At 39.4% G+C, this 21,415-nt stretch overlaps 1 protein-coding gene across 1 annotated transcript in view; it reads left to right on the plus strand.

Moving 5' to 3' along the window:
• ACACA (acetyl-CoA carboxylase alpha) overlaps positions 1–21,415 on the plus strand; it is a gene marked incomplete at its 3' end in the record, with an annotated part of 204,764 nt that overhangs the window by 29,527 nt on the left and 153,822 nt on the right. Inside the window, exons 4-5 of the mRNA XM_082708529.1 lie at positions 16,884–17,016; positions 18,314–18,452. Of these exons, the coding sequence (XP_082564655.1) occupies positions 16,884–17,016; positions 18,314–18,452 (272 nt within the window). The remainder of the gene's footprint in view (positions 1–16,883; positions 17,017–18,313; positions 18,453–21,415) is intronic.

Consider the following 21,415-nt stretch of genomic DNA (forward strand, 5'->3'; position numbering starts at 1 on the left):
GTTTTTTTTTAAGATTTTATTTATTTATTTGACATACAGAGATCACAAGTAGGCAGAGAAGCAGGCAGAGAGAGAGGAGGAAGCAGGCTCCCCACTGAACAGAGAGCCTGATGCGGGGCTCGATCCCAGGACCTTGGGATCATGACCTGAGTTGAAGGCAGAGGCTTTAACCCACTGAGCTACCCAGGCACCCCAGGTTTAATTTTTTTTTTTTTCTAGTCTTTTGACAAAGGTGATTATCAGCCCTTTCTTTTCTAAGCTATTTACTAATGATTACAAATTTCCTCGAAGATCATCCGTAGCTATATCTCACGTTTTTTTTCAGCATTTTATTATGAACAATTTTAAGCATATAACATAGTTGAGAGCATTTTACAGAGAACGCTTAGATTTTACTCATCATCTAGATTCTACCATTAACATTTTCTATACTTGCTTTATTATTTACCTATTCATTTCTGTATCTCTGTATCCATTCATCAGTTCATCTTCTTCTTTTTTTTTTTTTTTTATAAAGATTTTATTTATTTATTTGTCAGAGAGCGAGAGAGTGCAAGCACAGGCAGACAGAGTGGCAGGCAGAGTCAGAGGGAGAAGCAGGCTCCCTGCAGAGCAAGGAGCCCGATGTGGGACTCGATCCCAGGACGCTGGGATCATGACCTGAGCCGAAGGCAGCTGTTTAACCAATTGAGCCACCCAGGCGTCCCTCAGTTCATCTTCTTATATCCCCTAAGTTTTTTTTTTTTTTAAGATTTTATTTATTTATTTATTTAAGAGAGAGAGAGCATGAGATGGGGGAGGGTCAGAGGGAGTAGTAGACTCCCCACTGAGTAGGAAGCCTGTACCCAGGACTCCTCCTGGAACTCCAGGATCATGACCTGAGCCCAAGGCAATCACTTAACCAATTGAGCCACCCAGGAGTCCGATATCCCCCAAGTTTTTTTTTTTTTTTTTAAAGATTTTATTTATTTATTTGACAGAAAGAGATCACAAGTAGGCAGAGAGGCAGGCAGAGAGAGAGAGAGGAGGAAGCAGGCTCCCTGCTGAGCAGAGAGCCCTATGCGGGACTCGATCCCAGGACCCTGAGATCATGACCCGAGCCGAAGGCAGCGGCTTAACCCAATGAGCCACCCAGGCGCCCCTCCCCCAAATTTTGATGTGACATATCTTTATTACCATTCAGTTTAAGATATTTTCGTTTTTGTTTTTTTTTAAAGATTTTATTTATTTGTCAGAGAGAGCAAGAGAGAGCGAGCACAGGCAGAGTGGCAGGCAGAGTCAGAGGGAGAGGCAGGCTCCCTGCAGAGCAAGGAGCCCGATGTGGGACTCGATCCCAGGGTGCTGGGATCATGACCTGAGCCGAAGGCAGCTGCTCAACCAACTGAGCCACCCAGGCGTCCCAAGATATTTTCGTTTTTTAAAAAAATATTTTATTTATTTGTCAGAGAGAGAGAGTGAGAACAGGCAGACAGAGGTAGAGGGAGAAGCAGGCTCCCTGCAGAGCAAGGAGCCTGATGTGGGACTCGATCCCAGGACGCTGGGATCATGACCTGAGCTGAAGGCAGCCACTTAACCAACTGAGCTACCCAGGAGTCCCGATATTTTCTTATTTTCATTGTGATTACTTTTTAATTTTTTGAGATACGATTGACATACAACATTGTATTGGTTTTAGGTATATAGCATAAAGATTTTATATTTATATATTATATATTTGTATATATATGTAAAACTTATATACTTATATAATGAAATAATTACCAAAATAAGTTTAGTTAAGCTCCATCACCACACATAGTTAGAATTTTTTTCTTTCTTCTTGTGATGAAAATTTAACATCTACTCTCTTAGCAACTTTCAAATATACAGTAATACACTATTTGTTAACCATGGTAACCATCCTGTCCATCATATCCCTAGGACTTATTTATCTTATAATTGGAACTTTGTACCTTTTGACCGCCTCCACCTATTTTGCTCAACTTGATTGTGATTTTTTTTTTTGACCCCAAATTATCTCGAAATGGAGTCCTTAATTTCAAGACACTGGCTATATAGTAAAACCACTTGGACCTATTTTAATATCTTTGTCATTGGTTTTTAGTTTAATCCATTGTATTCAGAGGATATACTCTAGGTAATTTCAAATCTTTGAAGTTTGTTGATACTTTATGGACTCACTTGAATCAGTTTCTTTTATATTTATTTATATTCATTTTTATATAAGCTCTATGCCAACGTGGGGGCTTGAATTTACAACCCTGAGATCAAGAATCACATGCTCTCCCAATTGAGCCAGCCAGGTACCCCTAGCATATGGTCAGTTTTGATAAAGTTTTATAGCACTTGCAATGTATGTGTATTTTGTGGTTGTTATAGAACTCTATATATATGTCATTTAGTTTTTCACTTGTTTTTCCTCAGTATATTGGACCCCCCCCATTTGTCAGTTGGTAAAACCAGAATAAAATATCTTGCTTCTAGAATCTTGTACATCAATAAGAAAAAGGTATTTTAATGTCTTCTTTTTAATGGAACTATAGTTAATGTACAATATTACATTAGTTTTAGATGTGCAACATAGTGATTCAGTGTTTGTATATATTATGAAATGAACACCACCATAAGTCTAGTTACCATCTATCATACAAAGTAATTACAGATTATTGACTCTGTTCCCTGTGCATCCCTGTGACTTATTTATTTTGTAACTGTAAGTTTGTACCTCTTAATCTCCTTGCACTTATTTTGCCCTTCCCACCAATCTCCTCCCCTCTGGCTACCACCAGTTTGTTTTCTGCATTTATGAGTTTGTTCTGTTTTATTTGTTTTGTTCTTTAGATTCCACATATAAGAGAAATCATAAGGTATTTGTCTTTTTCTGTCTGACTTATTTCACTTACCATAATGCCTTCTAGGTCCATCCATGTCATTGCAATTGGCATGATTTCATGCTTTTTTATGGCTGAGTAATGTTCCATTGTCGATGTATATCGCATCTTTATCTATTCTTCTGTTGATGGATACTTGTTTCCTTATCCTACTGTAAATAGCACTGCAGTGAATATAGGAGTGCATATATCTTTTCAAATTAGTGTTTTTGTTTTCTTTGGGGAAATACCCAGAGGTAGAATTACTGGGTGGTATGGTAGTTCTATTTTTAATTTATTTTTAAAATTTTCAATCTATTTTTAATTTTTCGAGGAACCTCCATACTGTTTTTCCATTTTCCATTCCTCCCGTCAGTGCACAAGGGCTCCCTTTTCTCTGCACCCTTGTCAATACTTGGTTTTATAATAAGAGGCATTGTAGGGGTGCCTGGATGCCTCAGTTAGTTAAGTGTCAGCCTTTAGCTCAGGTCATGATCCCAGAGTCCTGGGGGTCGAGCCCTGCATCAGGCTTTCTGCTCATCAGGGAGCCTGCTTCTCCTTCTACCTGCCGCTCCCCCTGCTTGGGTGCATACGCTCACGTGCGTGCACGCTCTCTCTCTCTCTCTCTCTGTCAAATAAACAAATGAAATCTTAAAAAAAAAAAGTCATTCTGACAGATGTGAGGTGATAATCTCATTGTTTTGAGATTTGCATTTCCCTCATAATTAGTGATGTTGATGATGATCTTACAGGTCTGTTGGCCACCTGGATGTCTTCTTTGGGAAAATCTCTATTCACGTTCTTTGTCCACTTTTTAATTGGATCATTTGGGGTTTTTTGGTGTTGAGTTGTACAAGTTTTTTGTATACTTTGGCTGTAATTACCCTCATCAGGTACGTCATTTGCAAATATCATCTTCCATTCAGTAGGTTGCTTTTTCATCCTGTTGATGATTTCCTTGATATTTCCATGTCTTATAAAGACATTCCAACCCAATAGAAATATGAGGAAAAGACTTGAATTTTACAAAAGAAGATATCCAAATGGCAAGTAAGTTATTAACAGTGTTCAATATCATCGATCATCAGCGATTTGTGAATTAAGATTCTAATGGATTATGTGCCACCCCAATTAAAAAGGTTAATATTGGGATGCCTGGGTGGCCCAGAGTGGCTGCCTTCCGCTCAGGTCGTGATCCCAGCGTCTTGGGAGGAGTCCCGCATTGGGCTCCTTACTCAGCAGGGAGCCTGCTTCTCCCTCTACCTGCCATTCTGTCTGCCTGTGCTCGCTTGCGCTCTCTCTGAGAAATAAGTAAATAAAATCTTTAAAAAAAAAAGTTAATATTGAAAGACTGATATGGAATTCCTCCATTGCTGGTAGGAATGTAATTTGGCACAACCACTTTAGATAACTGTTGGAGGGGGGTGCCTGGATGGCTCAGCTGTTTAAGCATCTGGCTTTGGCTTGAGTAATCATACCAGAGTCCTGGGATCAAGTCCCACATCTGGCTCCCTGTTCATCAGTGAGTCTGCTTCTCCCACATACACATACTCTATCAATAAGCAAGTTCTCCCACCTGGTCTTGTGCTCTCTTTCTCACTCACTCTCCAATAAATAAAATCTTAAAAAAAAAAAAAAAAAGTAGGGAGCTATTTGGTAGTATCTTTTATTTTTATTATTTATTAATTTATTAAAAATTTTTTAAAAAGATTTTATTTATTTATTTGACAGAGATCACAAGTTGACAGAGAGGCAGGCAGAGAGAGAGGAGGAGGCAGGCTCCCTGCTGAGCAGAGAGACCGATGCGGGCTCGATTCCAGGACCCTGGGTTCATGACCTGAGCCAAAGGCAGAGGCTTTAACCCACTGAGCCAGGTGCTCCTGGCAGTATCTTTTACAGTTAAACATACACATACTCTATCAACATCTTTTAAAGTTACAAGTTTTAAAGTTAAAGTGTCTTTTAAAGTTAAACATACACATACTCTATCAATAAGCAAGTTCACTCCTAAGTATTTACCCAAAAGAAATGAATGCATTTGTCCACCAGAAACCAAGTACAAGGATGAATATGATCAAGAGTCATAAAAAACTCAAATGTCCATCAGTAGTAGAATAGATAAATTATGGGATAGCCACACAATGGAATACTACACAGCAGTGAAAATGAGCAAGCTACTGGTCTGTCACAAGGATGAATTTCATAGACCCTGTATTGATGAAATACATTCAGACTGACCCTATGTATGTGAAGTTCAAGAACAGACAAAACTGATTTGTAGTGATAAGAGTTCAGAATAGTGTTTATACTGGGGAGGATATTGACTGGAAAGGGAGCCATCTGAGACTCTGGAAATAATCTGTATCTTTTTTTTTTTTTTTAAAGATTTTATTTATTTATTTGACAGACAGAGATCACAAGTAGGCAGAGAGGCAGACAGAGAGGGTGAAGCAGGCTCCCTGCCTAGCAGAGAGCCCGATGTGGGGCTGGATCCCAGGAGCCAAAGGCAGAGGCTTTAAGCCACTGAGCCCCTCAGGTGCCCCAATATTCTGTATCTTAATGGAGTGTTTGGTTATGCAGGTATATACATATGTAAAATTAATTGAGTGTGTACTTAAGATTTTTGATCCTTATTGTATGAAGTTACATCTCAAAAGCTAAAACAGGCAGGACTTCCAGTTATAGCTGAGTAAGGATCAATAAATCCTTAACTCAAAAAGCAGCTGTAAGGCTTGACAAAACCATTTCAGCAGCCTTGAGATCAACCAAAAGGCATACAACAATCTGAGAAAGGGTTGTTTGAAAAACTCCTGAAATTCAGTAAGAACAGGAGGCGTTGGTGGTGTTCTTGCCTAGGCCTGTTCCCCTTCCCTTCCCTGAGTTTGGTTGGTGTAGAGATTTTGCCAGTGGTGGACTGTCAGTTTTGATGCTGTGGTTGAAGGGAGCTTAGTCACTTTGCGGGGTGAATGATGCCCATGACCACTGCTGTTGTCAGTGGAAACGATTATCTTGGCCTTGGCTGTGTCCAGCGGGCCAGTGGCTGTACTAGACTGAGGTGTTTTATAGTTGGAGCAAACATACTGCTGGTTGAGGTTGTGTGCATGCACAGAGTAGACATGATAACACCCAGTAGGAAGTAAAAGCCAGAGCAGACTTGAAAATGCCCTGAACTTTGAATGTGCTACCCTACCCTACACACAGACACGTGAACAGAGTACAGAAGCCTTAATGGCTTCAGGTGTTTAAACATAACCCCTGCCTAATCACTGGGAGATCGTGAAGGCAGGTTTCAACGTAAGAACAAGCAATATAAAGAAAATAATCTGAGAGACCTCAGTGGCTGCATACTTAGGGGTAGACAGATTTCACAGATTTTGCCCTGGCAAGTTATTAAGCCAAGGAAGGAAGGGATGTAGAAAGGAAATAATAGTAACAAAACAACTTTCATAGGTAAAAGAAAGCAGAATCTAGACTTGTTACAATACGTTATTTGATATGTTGAGGCTTCAACAAAATCATGAGACATGAAAAGAAAGATGAAAATGTGACCAGTATTTAGGGAGAAAAGTCAGTAGAAACTGTCTCCAAGTGTCCCTAGATGCTGGATTTTGCAGACAGAATCTTCAAAGCAGCTATTGTAAATGCACTTAGAGAATCAAAGAAAAACATGTTTAAAGAATTTTTTTAAAGAATGACAACAGCGAATCAATAAATAAAATTCTCAGTAAGAAGAGAGAAATTACAAGGAGGCCAATGTCATCAAAGAGGATATACAGATGGCAAATAAGAACCTGAAAAGATGTTTGACATCATTAGCTATTAGGAAAGTGCAAATTAAAACAATGAGCTAAACACACCTATCAGGTTGCCTAAAATAAAAACTAGTTGGTGACACCAAATGTTTGCAAGAATATGGAGAAATGGGATCACTTGTACAAAGTTGGTAGGAATGCAAATGATACAACTACTCTGGATATATTTTGGAAAAAAAAAAAAATTGTTTAAAGACACCCAGCATGGAGCTTGAACTTAAAACCCCGAGATCAAGAGTCACATGTTCTACCACTGACTGAGCCAGCCAGTCTGGCATAAGACTGGCAATTTCTTATAAAACTAAGTATTTACCATATGATCCTCCAATTCCACTCCTAGTTACATACCTATGAGAAATGAAAGCACATGTTCACGTAAGAATTTGTGCACAAATGTCTATAGCATCATTATTCATAATCATCACAAAATGGAAGCAGTCCAATATCCATCAACTGATGAGTGGATAAACAAATCATAGTATATCCATACAATGGAAAATTAATTACCCTTAAAAAGAAATTAAGTATGAATACTTGCTACAGCACTGAAGGCATTACACTAAGTGAAAGGAGCCAAATACAATAGATCATGTATTTTATCATTTAGTTTATGTAAAATAACAAGAATCTATACGGAAGAAAGTAGATTAGTCGTAGCCTAGAACAGGGAGGGGTTACAGGGAAATAGGTAGTGACTGCTGTTGGCTAGGAGGTTTCTTTTTGGGGTAATGAAAATGTTCTAAAATAGATTGTGATGGTGGTTCATAATTGTGAACATATTAAAAACCATTGAATTACATGCTTTAAATGGCTGAAATATATGCTATGTGAATTATATTTCAATAAGGTTAAAAAAATTTCAAAGTGAGTTTAGCAAGATCACAAGCTATATGACCCATATACAAAAATCGTATTTGTATATACTAGCTAACAATAAGCAAAAAATGAAATTAAAATAATCAAAAGGAATAAAATACTCAGGATCAGCATCAAAAGGAATAAAATACTCAGGAATACATTTAACAAAAGAAGTATAAGAATTGAGTATAAAAATAATAAAAAATTGCTGAGAGAAACTAAAAACATCAATAAATGGATAGACAGTCCATGTTCAGGGATTGGGAAGCTCAGTGTTGTCAAGATGGGAATTTTCCCTAAACTGATCTGTAAACTCACAGTCTATAACAAAATCCCAGCAGGCTTTTTTTTTTTTTTTCTTCCTTTCTAGAGTTTGACATGCTGATCCTAAAATTAATATGAGAGCCTAAAGGACCTAGAATAGACAGTTTTCGAAAATGAGTTGGAAGACTTAACACTACCTGGTCTCAAAACTTGGCTCTAAAGCCGTAGTTTTCAAGGCACTGTAGCATTGCTGCAAGGACAGGCATATAGATCAGAAACACAGGATTTAGAGTCCACAGCTTTTTATATCTGGTGAGTTGATCTGCAAAAGACGACTATCCTTGATCCAAGCTCTCTCTCCCTGGAACAGCCCAGTGTAAAACAGTCTCTCGCAGTGTGTGCTGCAGTGTAACTCAGCCGGCATTGCAATCACGCCAGCTCATGCATCACTGTCTGCTGGATAAACCGCTACGTCATCCTTGGTGCTTGGCATGTTACAATGCTGGGATCACTGTGGGCTTCTAGTTGGATGTTGTGCCAGGTATGTGTCTACTTTGGACACTCTCTGTTCGTAGATGAAAATGGGGAAGCTTTGAATTGGGAGGAATGAATGTGGCTTTTTTATTTCTTGTGCTCTAATATTACAGAAGGATGGTGAGCAGCATCCACAAAAGATGAGAGATTCAAGCTTTGTTTTTGGATCTGGGTGTGCTGTGTTAGTGTTTGGTTGTTTTAGAAAGATGCCTCTGGCAAAAGGGAGCACAAACTCAATCATTCAGTGTACCTTTTTAGTGTATTTTTCTGATATAATCGAATGCCAAGTAGCCTGCTTTACTCTATACTCTGGGCTTTATTTGTTTTTTGAATGTTGACCTTATATAACAGGCAGAGCATGATTCTCTTTTGGGAACTGCCTACATCTGGAGACACTTAGATGTGTTTAAAATCAAACTGCTTCTGCATCTGTGGTCACTGTATTGTTCTGAACAAAGATCTCCGTGTGCTATATTTTTGAGACACATTATTCTGAAGAGTCCTAAAGATAGGAGGGCCCTCTGCATCAGCTTGGCTGTTCAAAGGAAAAAGTAAACTTGACTAACTCTATCGGACACTGGCATAGCGTGTCAGAAATGATGCGAAGTGCTGCAGACCAGAGGGCGACCCGGGATGCAAATTTTCTGTTACAGCTGGTGGTCATGTTGAGTGGCCTGATTGAGTCTTTTCTGGTTGGGTCATCTGAGTGTCCCAAGGATTAGGGTTTGTTTGCCTTAATCATCTCTTTTCTGTTTGATCATTTACCTTCTATGTCTGCTCCAGTTTATTTGTACACTTCTGTTTTAGAGGGTTTTTCTGGAAGATTAATAGATTCTTAACATAATTGGCATCAGATGATTAACTATTTCTATCCAGCATTTTGATGGGAAAGAATTTTTCTGTGGTGCATAAATCCAGTTACCACGTGACTTGGGTGAATTATATTTTTCCCGAGGACCTATCATAGGAAGTTGTGATTCTATAGATTCTAGCTTTTGGAGTCTCTCCCATTACAAGGAGTCTCTCCCTTTACAAACCTGAATATATCGCATTCAGGTCAGTTTTATTAGAAGCTGAAGTAAGACTTTGTTATTATATAACATTCAGCCACTGTTTATTTAATTTAAGGGATCTATCTCTGGCATATTTGCTTTTATAACAATATACATTTCCCAGTAGCCTTTCTAGGCAGGGTTTTTTCCTTCCCTACTTAATCTGGGTTAGACCTCTGTGTCTAAAATATTTCTCTGGGCCCCTTTTCCTTTCAAGGATTTTGTGCACATCTTCTCTATGTCCCATTTGTCCGAGCTCCATTCTTACTTTCAAGTTTGCATGAAGAAAATCTCAGATTTTGTTACTTTAAAAAAGGTTTTTGCATGCATGTATCACTACTTTGGCCTGAAAATTAGAACTGTGGCTCCCACTTTATTCAAATTTTCTTCGTAGTGGCATGTCCTGTCCTTTCTACTTGCTTTCTTTGCTGCCTGACCTGCTTTCCCCCTTCTTGCAGGCTGATAATCAGTATTATTTGTTTTGATTGGATCTCAGAAATTACCTACTTAGACTGTGTGCTGTCGTCCTCCCTCTGGATTTCATGACCCCATTATTCTCTTGACTTAGTTGTCCTTATAAACGTTGTCTTCTTTTTGCCCGGGGCCCTCCCTGTCATATGCTGCTGGCAGCCAGGAGAGGCTGTGGAGCTTTTCTCTGGTGACTGTCAGAAGAAAGTGACCGTTGTTGAAACATGTCTGCTGTGGTTAGTGCAGAGCTAAGATCTGTCTTCTAGTTACACAAGCTTTTATGTTCCTCCCCCTCTCCTCTTAGTCCCCTTGGGAAATCAACCAGTTCTTTGTGTGAACCAGGTTGAGGGAGAAAATACAAAAAGGAGGAAAGGTGGGGAAATACAGAAATTGGGAACTAAATAGACAAAATGACTGTAGTTTGAGGCCATCAGGAATACTCCCATCTGCCTGAAGCAGGGCCAAGAAGTAGGCAGAAGGCACAGTATCTCTTGTCCTCCTGGGTTTTAAGCACCTGCAACAGGAGGACGGACTGCAGCTTGTGTTTACAAGGCTGAAACCTGAAGAAAAAAATCTTCCATTCCTTTGCCATCTTGATATGGAGGGTTCTGCAGAGGAAATTAAGGAGATGAGATATTACATGCTTCAAAGGTAAGTTTTAGGGTGCTGTATTTGGGCCATATATTCCTTTAAAAACCAGTAAGGCATTGACTACTAAGCCCTGGAACTTAGGGGAAATTTGATTTGATGATTTTTTGTATCTGTAAGAAACCTTTTTATTTTAAAGGAAAGGAATAAAAACTCCCATATTTGCTCCTGGATTTCTAAACCTTTCTTTTATACTCAGAATTTGAATCAAAGCTACCCATGCACGTGTGTGGTATTTTAACCGCGTTGCAAACAAGCACCCCTGGGAGGACCTTGCTGTGCTTGCTGTTCTCTCGTTAAGAGATCTCACTCAGTCTGTACCAGATTTGCTCCCCGGCTTGGGCTGTTTTTTTAAGTGAAGTCTCTTCCTCTGCTGCAAAGGGAGATATCAATTCTGCATAGTTTTTATGTAGTATGAACATCCTGTGGAAGGTAGTTTTGAGAAAACTTCTTTAAAAAATGTGTCTCTGGGGCCCGGAAAGGTACCTGCCGCCATTGCCCTGGAATGAGACGGTGGGCAGCCAGACTGGAGTTGTGGAGGGTGCCACACTCTCTCCCCTGGGGTCTTTCTTCCTCCTGCCCGTAGAACTTGGGGCTCAGGGGGAAATTAGTCAGGCTTTTTTGGCCTTCTTCAAGCCTCTTGCAGATCTGTACCTCTCCATCAGAGGATTAACATTAATGACCGGAATGATGGCCTTGATAGCAGTCAGTAAGGGCTCCTCCAATATCTGTTTTATTTGTTTGTTTTTGCAGTCTTAGAGTTCTTAATCTGAAAAATATTAACTGAAAATTAAACTGGACCTTGGTGGAAACGCAAAACAAGCAATAAACCCTGAGTTGACAAGATTCATCTCTGGAACAATTATGTTTTCCTTTTCCTTTTCACTTGATCTCTTTCACCCTTTAGGGGGAAAACCAAGCAGAACTTCCATTGAGTGTCAAATAACTAAAAAGCATTTGAGCTATTTTATGTGTGTATATATATGTATATATGTGTGTGCATATATATAATGATTTTTATGTATATAAATACATTTTATATCACATTGTTTTACTTTTATGTATATGTGTGTATATATATGTATATGTATATATAAAACAATCATATATATACATACATGTGCAAACAAAACATACATAGATATTACACACCCAAAGTTTTGTTTTTCTGTGGGTAAATACAACAGGTGATCTATTTTCGTGGAGGCATCCATCCTGGAATAATCTGTCCTCTGTTTTGAACTCTCATCTAGGGAATCCCTTTTTTTCTCTTTATTGGCTCCTTTGTTTCTTTTCCTTTTTCTTGGTTTACTCTATCCTTTTGGAAGACAACATTCTCTAATAGCTTCCTGAGAAAAGATAGATGAGTGGTAAAGATTTTGAGATCTATTCTGTCTTTATACCTGATCCCCTTGTTTTCAGCATGGTGCCTTACTTCAGAATGTAACTATGTAAGGATCCCTTCATTAAAAGTAAGACAGATTTTCTTTTCTTTTTTTTTTAAAGTATTTTTTTAAAGATTTTATTTATTTATTTGACAGAGAGATCACAAGTAGGCAGAGAGGCAGGCAGAGAGGGGGAAGCAGGCTCCCTGCTGAGCAGAGAGCCCGATGATGCATGGCTCGATCTCAGGACCCTGAGACCATGACCTGAGCTGAAGACAGAGGTTTAACCCACTGAACCACCCAGGCGCCCCCAGATTTTTTTTTAAAGATTTTTTTTTATTGGGGCACCCACCCTGTATTCTCTCTCTTTCTCAAATAAATAATTTTTTTAAAATGTTATATTTATTTGAGAGAGAGGGAGCCAGCATGAGTGGGGGTGGGGTGGGTGGGAGGGCAGAGGGAGAGGAGAAGCAGACTCCCCGCCGAGCAGGGGGCCCAGTGCTGGGCTCCATCCCAGGACCCTGAGATCATGACCTGACCCAAAGGCAGATGCTTAACTGACTGTGCCACCCAAGCTCCCCAGTAAGACAGATTTTTGTTTTTCTCTCTTTTATTCTCAGAGCACTCTTCACTATTGATTAAATCTTATGACCAGTCCCTTCTCCACTGTAATTTCATCAAGGCTTTGCTTCCTTTCCTATCTTAAACTTAGGTAGCTCCTTATTGATTCTTTTCTTTTTTCAAGATTTACTTTTTATTTTATTTTTTAAAGATTTATTTATTTATTTTAGGGGCAGGGGCAGGGCCGAGGGAGAAAGGGACTCTCAGGAAGACTCCTTGCTGAGCGCAGAGCCTGATGTGGGCTCGAGCTCAGGGCCTGAGCCAAAATCAAGAGTCAGACACTTAATTGACAAAACTGCTCAGGTGCCCTTATGAGAGCAAGCGGGAGCGAGAGGCTGAGGGATGAGCAGAGGGAGAGAAAGAATCTCAAGCAGACTCCCCATTGAGTGCAGAACCTGACATAGGGCTCTATCTCATGACCCTGAGATCATGACCTGAGCTAAGAGTCAGTTACTTAACCAACCGAGCCATTTAGGTTCCCCAGCTCCGCAATGATTCTAAGTTACAAGGTGCCTGGGAGGCTCAGATAGTTAAGCATCTGCCTTCAGCTCAGATCATGATCCCAGGGTCCTGGGATTGAGTGCCACGTTGGGCTCTCTGCTCACCAGGGAGATTGAGACTGTTTCTCCCTGTCCCACTGCTTATGTTCTCTCTCTTAAATGAATAAATATAATCGTAAAAAAAAAATAAATGATTCTAAGTTATAACTTACCTCTCCCTTTGGTCCCTTCCTAAGTAATTTACAGCTGATCTCTGAGGAGTATGTGTGTTTGTGTGCGTGTGTAAATTTAGGTGTATAGAATTATGTAACATACTCCTTCCTGGCACACTCATTGGTCCATTTGTGGTCTATTATTTATTTATTTGGTCAGTTATTGGATCATTTAAAAAAATAATGTGAAAAGAATTTGAAAACCCATCACCTAGACCAAAGATTGGTCCCTGGCCGTCATCTCATCTAACTATGTGATCTCTCCTTAGGGCTTCTTCCTGGCATCTCTCACGCACATAATTGTTTTCCTTAATCACACGTTCAGCATACTCTTTTGTTTATATGTATCTTCCAGAAATGCATATAACTTCAGTTGTTTTAATTTTATGATATGTTTTAAATTTATAATCTGTTACAGTCTTCTTTATGTAATATTTTTGGAGTTATTGTATATTTATCTGGATACTTGCCTGAAGTCTCCCATTTCTAATATTTGCAAAAATTTTGTGTTTTCTCTGTAAACGATTATATCACTCACAAATAATGACAGTTTAACTTCCTCATTTGCAATCCTAATGCCTCTAATTTATTTATTTATTTATTTATTTATTTTTTTCATTTTATTGCACTTACTGGGAAATCTAACAGAGTATTACATTTATGGACCTTTAAATTTTTAAAAAGATTTTTTATTATTTTTGAAGATTTTATTTATTATTTATTTGACACAGAGAGAGAGGAAAGAGCACAAGCAGGGGGAGCAACAGGTGGAGGGAGAGGGACAAACAAGCTCTCTACTGAGTACAGAGCCCAACCTGGGCCCTGATCTCAGGACCCTGAGATCATGACCTCAGCTGAAGGCAGACACTTAACCAACTGAGCCACTCATAAAGGGGCAAAGTGCCCCTTTATGGACTTTTTAAAAAGATTCTTATTTATTTATTTGAGAGAGAGAGGGCATGAGCAGAGGAAGGGGGACAAAGGGAGAGGGAGAAGCAAGCTCCTCCTGAGCAGGGAGCCTGATGTGGAGCTTGATCCCAGGACACTGGGTTCATGAGCTGATGGCAGATGCTCAACTGTCTGAGCCACCCAGGTGCCCCCATTTATGGATTTTTCTAAAATTGAACCAGCCTCACATACCTGGGACAAATTCAACTTGGTCATGGAGTAATATTTTTTACTAATATTTTGCCTATCCTTGCACCAGTACTCTACTATTTAGAATCTTATATTTAGGAATTTTACGTTTGTAGTCATGAATAAAATGCATCTGGTTTTTCCTGTTACATGACATATTTGTCTAGTTTTGGTATTAATGTTACTTTAGCTGAGGAGTTTAACTTCTTTTTTTTTTTTTTTTTAAGATTTTATTTATTTATTTGACAGACAGAGATCACAAGTAGGCAGAGAGGCAGGCAGAGAGAGAGGAGGAAGCAGGCTCCCTGCTGAGCAGAGAGCCCGGCATGGGGCTCGATCCCAGGACCCTGGGATCATGACCTGAGCGGAAAGCAGAGGCTTTAATCCACTGAGCCACCCAGGCGCCCCTTAACTTCTTCTCTTATTGTCTGGAAATTTGGTAGACTACTGCCCTTACAAGTTTGATAAAACTTATCTTTTAAAACTATTTGGACCTGGTATTTGTGGGAAGATTTTAATTATACCCTTTTATTTTGAAAATAAATTTTTAGAAAAAGATTTTTAAAATCTGTGGGAGAGAACAAGCATAAGCAGGGGGAGTGGCAGGCAGAGGGAGAATCAGTTTCCCTGCTGAGCAGGGATCCTGATGAGGGACTCCATCCTAGGACCCTGGGATCATGACCTGAGCCGAAGGCAGACATCCAACTGACTGAGCCGCCCAGGTGCCCCATATTTTGAAAAGAAATTATTGCAGCATAGAGGTCAGAGTGCAGGAGAAAGGAAGAAAAGGTGGGAATAAGAAAACGGCTGTCCACTGAACAGCTGTTACCTCATTGAACCCCCAAAACACCTTTTCAAAGAGGGTCTGTCAGTCAAGGTCCAGTCAGGGAAAGAGTAACTGCCTTAAGTTTTATAAACAGTGGACTTTCAATAATGAGGACTGGTGACTTGGGTGTTTTCTGAAATAGCCTCAAATTAATACTTGCACGAAGCAGCTACCAACCCCCTAGGGATGGGAGAACAAAAAGGAAGAGGTGGGGTTATCAGAATGTAGGAGTTTGAAGGAAGGTCCATGGGGACCAGTACTTGCACCTCTGAGAGGGAGCTTTGAGTAGCTGGTGCTCAGAGAAGGTGGAAGCCTGGCTGGACAGACCCTTGATTGATAGGCCCAGGCGTAGCCCAGAGGATGAGTGAGCATTGCAAGGCTGGGACTCTGCCAAGGAGCCATAATCTGCTGCTGCTTGTACCTCTAATGGATGCAGTGAGGCTCTCACCAGGAATGTTGAAAGATGCTAGAGGCCAGAATTAAGTCTCTCTTACTGTGGAGCACTGATGCTAAAAGCTAGAAAACAAGAATGAAATCACTATTCTTACCATCCTGCCTTCTCATTGGTAGAACTAAACAGGTTTGCAGAGTGTTAGCTCTGTTATCACAGAGCAGAGAATAAAAAGATGAGCTTGGAGCAGAGAGACAGTAGGTAAATAACCAGAACATTGTATACTATGTGTATTCTGCAAAGAGAAAACTGAAGCTGAGCAAGGTTAAATTATTTGCTTAATGTCATTGGAGCTATTAAGCGGGTGGGTCTGGGTTTAACCGCAGGCCTGGGTTTCTACTGCATCTTTCATCTATCCTGAACACACTATTGATTGTTAAGGGACCATTATGGTATGTGCCACTCAGAAAAAAAAAATACTGCCAGTTAAATAAAGCACACCATCACTTGTAAGATACACATCAATTTCAGATATATATATTTTTAAAGATTTTAGTTATTTATTGGAGAGAGCATAGGCACAAGTTGGGGAGGAGAGGCAAAGGGAGAGGGAGAAGCAGACTTCCCACTGAGCAGGGAGGCCGACTTCCCCCTGAGATCATGGCCTGAGCAGAAGGCAGATGCTTAACCACTGAGCCACCCCGGCGCCCCTGATTTCAGATATTTTTTAAAGTTTTTTTCTTTTCTTTTCTTTCTTTCTTTTTTTTTTTTTTTTTTTTAAAGGAGGAATGTCTTGTAATTGAAATACAATCTATTATGCTGCCTTATATTTAGTTTTGGAGTTACTAATTTTGAAATACCTATGTAATACACAAATAAAACGCTTAGTAGATAGTTAAAAGTTTAGCCTCCTAAGAAAAATGGAGGCTAGAGATACAGAGGTGAAGGTCATCTGTGTGCAAAGATCGTAATCCAACAAGAGCCTTGCTGTTTTCTCAGCTTTCCCAGTCTCTTATCTCTACCATCTCATTTCATCCTGTCCTTTACCTGTCTCTTTGTGAGGGCATCTGTTGGTAAGCCTTAATATTATCCAAGAACACTTAATTTTTTTTTCTTAAATTTCCATAATCAAAGATCTTTTTCTCTTCTCCTCTTTGTTCAAAAAGTATGTGATCTGTACGTGTGCAGTCTTCACAAGGGTGCTGTTGGAAGTATGGTCGTGAAAAGCAGATTTCCAGGGGAAATAGATGGTGTGAAAAAAATCCTATCTATCTTTAGACTTCCATGGTTTCTCTATTTTTACAGGTCCAGCATGTCTGGCTTGCATCTAGTAAAGCAAGGTCGAGACCGAAAGAAAATAGACTCTCAGCGAGATTTCACTGTAGCTTCTCCAGCAGAATTTGTTACCCGTTTTGGGGGGAATAAAGTGATTGAGAAGGTAAGTTATAACTTGCTGAATTATTTTTTTCAAAAGCTCATGAGATTCAATGCCTAGACTCGTCATCTAGATTTACTCAAAACTGGCATTTGGATTTTCAGAGACTGCCTCTTTGTGCAGAATTAACCTCTCTGCCTTCATGATGTCCTGTGAATTTCACTGTTTTCTATGTATTTACCATGGATAATTTAGGCAGAGCTAATTAAAAAGTTGAAGTGGTGGTCAAACGGTTCTTTTTAAAAGGTCCTGCGATTTTATGGGGTTGGGCTGCCCCACTGTGAGAGGGTCTGAGAAACAGATTAGCTTGTGGGGTAGTGGTGAAGAGATATGTCACTGCATTGGAGTGAGAGCTAAGGGAGTGGAGGGATTAGAACAGAAGGCTTGAATAGTTTGATGCACTGCGATTTAATGGCTTCCAGCAGATGTTTGAGGTGTTTAGAGGGAATATACCGTATGAAATACCTAAAGAGATTACAAATATTTTGAAACATTAGGAGTAATTCTGTGCCCCTTTTATCTAAACCATGTCCGAGCTGGCAGGACAACTTGGCTGAAAGAGATGGAGGTGATTATAAGAATAAAGCGTGGGGACCTATACTCCCACTTTAGCAGTGTTGCTCCAATGGCGTGCTTCTGTTAATCTTCCAATAAAGACAGATGGTGTTACCTCCAGCCACTCTTATCCTGGGGCCATGATTGCAAGACAGGTCAAGAGAGGTTTGTTTACAGTGATGTCTCAGGATCATTGGTTATTCTTCTCTTTTTCTTGTGACCATTCTTTGTAAGGCAGTCTCTACAATTCTAAGGCATTTAGGGCTCAACATTTTGGGGAGAGAGAGAGTGGTTGGTGCCAGTGTTCTTACATGTGTTCAGAGCTCTGCGCCTTGTTCAGTATAACAGAGAATAGTGCATGACATTATGCTGTTCAGTCGTCCTCCATTCCTTAATACATCATCCCTCTGAAGTTTGTCTTCTGTTCCCCTAACAGGTATGGTAGAGTAATTCACAAACTCACAAGATTTGAAAAATTGTGAATTTCCCCCTTCAAGAAATGAAGATAGAAAGCGTAACTTTTAGTTGGCACATATTAAAGTATTTGCTTAGCTAACATTTTAAAATATCCCTTGATCATGTGGGAGCTGGTTCCTAACTGCCAAGACTAGCAACATAAATTCCTAATTGAAAATCTGGCTTTCCAGAGAAAGCCAGAGATCTAAAGAAATGGTCTCATTTCTTCTCCTTTGTCATTGCCTGCCTTTTCTACTTTTCTCCAATTCCCATCCCACCACTCTCCCAGGTTCTTATCGCCAACAATGGCATTGCAGCAGTGAAATGCATGAGGTCTATCCGCCGATGGTCTTATGAGATGTTTCGAAATGAACGTGCAATCCGATTTGTTGTTATGGTAACACCTGAAGACCTGAAAGCCAATGCAGGTGAGTGATTAGCATTAAGAAGGCATCACCCTTGGGTGCCTGGGTGGCTCTGTTGGTTAAGCTGCTGCCTTCAGCTCAAGTCATGATCCAGGGCTCCTGAGATTGAACCCTGTGTAGGGCTCTCTGCTCAGCAGGAAGTCTGCTTATCCTTCTCCCTTTGCCCCTCTCCCCACTTGTGCTCATGCTCTCTCAAATAAATAAATAGAATCTTAAAAAAGAAAAAAGAAAAGAAAGCATCACCCTTGAGCATAAAGATTGGAATAGCAAAGTCTTAAGTAGGAGTCTATTAACTTAGGAGGATTCCCAAACCCAAGGATTTCTCTTTAAAAAAGTGTCAGTAAGGGGCATCTGGGTGGCTCATTGGTTTGGGCTGCTGCCTTTGGCTGGGGTCATGATCTCAGGGGCCTGGGATCGAGCCCTGGAAGGGAGCCTGCTTCCTTCTCTCTCTCTCTCTCTCTCTCTCTGCCTGCCTCTCTGCCTACTTGTGATCTCTGTCTGTCAAATAAATAAATAAAATCTTAAAAAAAAAAAAAAAGTGTCAGTAATAGGCATATACAAGTGATTCTACTATATTGAACCTCAACACAGTCTCCTGTGTTCTAAGTAAAAATAAGTAGAAATTTAACCAGTGTTGATTGCGGTTTCCAGGTGTATGCTCTTCTAGTGTCAAGTATTTGCTAAGCTACATACTTTAGCATGTGTAAGTAGAAAGATTTGGAAGGAAATGGCTATTTCCCTAAGCTAAGCTACATTGAATTTTAGAGAATCTTAGGATTAAGGTTCTTTTTTTCCCCCTCTTGGGGGACCCAAGTGGGTTTTATCCTGCAACTTTTCTACATATTCTCTCTCCTCAGATGGCCCTCCATCTGAGAGTTGTAGATAAAGACTATTAGTATAGGTGAGAGGGTATGGCTAGTCTTTGTCTCTGTACTTTATATCACTAAAATATAATCTCTAAGGTAGAGTACCCACAGATAGTATTAGTTCCTTAAAGAGCTATCTTTTTAAACCTATTTTGGTCTGTGTATGTTCTCTCACTATTGAGACTATGATATTAAGACTATTCTTAAGGAGTAGGGATTATTATATCATCTTATTTAAAAACATAAGGTACCATTTTATTGGAAAGCATATGTTATTATGTGGAATCATTTAGTTTGACCCTTTAACTTCTCTGAACCACAATTGTATCTGTAAAAGGAAGATCATAATGTCTAATTCACAGTATAGTTATAAAGATGAAATTGTCTGTAATAAACATTAAACTACCTTGTGTTTTTTTTCCCCCCATCTATTTCTATCTGGTACTCCTAATTCATTTATTCATTTACTCAGTGAATATGGAGACCCATAGGTGAATAAAATGTAATCTTGTTCTAGGAAGCAAATAATTTCAATACAGTGAGGTAAGTGCTAAAAGAAATATGAACAGGGTACTGTGAGAACAGAGCTGAGGCATCTTACCTCTAACCTTTGCTTTTGGTAGCAGGGTTAAGAGAATGCTTTCTGAAAGAAGTTATGCCTAGCCAAGAATGGCAAGAGTTAGTGAAGCAATCAACAGGACATTCCAGGCAGGGTGTTGCAGGAAGAAAGAACAGTCTATGCAAATGTATGAAGGCATGACACAATGGTTTGCTGGAAACTACAGGTATACTTGTTAAAGTACAAGATGTGATCTACTATTTCTCAAGAAGGGTCCTTATTTTCATCCTTAGGAGCATAGACTTAAATTTTTTAGGGATGTGTGTGTGTGGTGTGTCTGTGTGTTAGACATTAAAGAGTTAGCATTTTGAATGGATTAGTTGTTGTTTTTAACAATTCAAAAGTAGAAAAGTACAATGAATCCCTTCCCATTTACCTATCATCCAGCAGCAACTCGTGGCCAGTCTTGTTTCAATAGTACTTTCACCTCCCCACTCCACACATAATTTCTGAAGCAAATCCTAGATATATTATTTCATCTGTAAGTATTTTAGTGTGTATCTCTTAAAGGTACTTTTTCTTTGCTTGAAACATAGCAGTTAGATGGACAATTTGTATAACGTCTTGGAAGATTCATTTGTGGAAGGCAGTGCTACAGAACATAATGAGGCTGAGATGGCTTAGAGGCTGGGGAGGTAAAATTGGCAAGATATGGTGATAGAGGGAAGAGTTGATTATTACTGTTAGGTTTCTAATTTGGTTGACTAGGCAGATGATAGGATCATCAACAAGAGCTAAATAATAATGGAGCCAGAAGAAGAAGGTTTTTTGCAGGGTGGACAGATGAGATTGGGAGTACTTCTGATATAAGCAGATCCTATAAATCCTGTAAAAAGTTGAATATATCCTTCCAGAACTTAGAAATAATGAGAGCTGGAAACTAAGAGGCTACATTATCAGCAAACATATAGTAGTTAACACTACCCCTGCCCCGCCCAAAGAACTGATGGAAAATGAAGAGAAACGGGGCTAAGGATGAAATTTTATAGAAGAGTAAAATTTTAGGTATAGACTTAGGAATATTGGCCCATAAATAGTGCTGAGAACAGATGACTGGAGACAGAAGAAACAGAAGATAGAAAAAAGAGAATTTCCATAAGGAAGGGCCAAATGAGTTGGCAATCCAGTGAAGTAGGAATAGGAAACATTGGTAGCATTTTTGAGAATAGTCCAGTGGAACAATGTGAGTGTGCAGACTAATACAAGATGTTAAGGAATGAGTGGAAAGTTACATGGAGATAGCTAATATAGACAAGTTTTTTTTTTTTTTTTTTTTTAAAGAATTTTTAATGAGAAGGGAAGAAGAAAAGGTAGTAACTAAAGAAAAATTAAGGGTCAGGGAGGATTTTTATTTTTTATAATTTTTTAAAAAAATTAACATATAATGTATTATTAGCCCCAGGGGTACAGGTCTGTGAATCACCAGGTTTACACACTTCACAGCACTCACCATAGCTCATACCTTCTCCAATGGAGGATTT

This window comes from Mustela nivalis, assembly GCF_964662115.1.
Source record: "Mustela nivalis genome assembly, chromosome: 17".
NCBI classification, from domain to species: Eukaryota; Metazoa; Chordata; class Mammalia; order Carnivora; family Mustelidae; genus Mustela; species Mustela nivalis.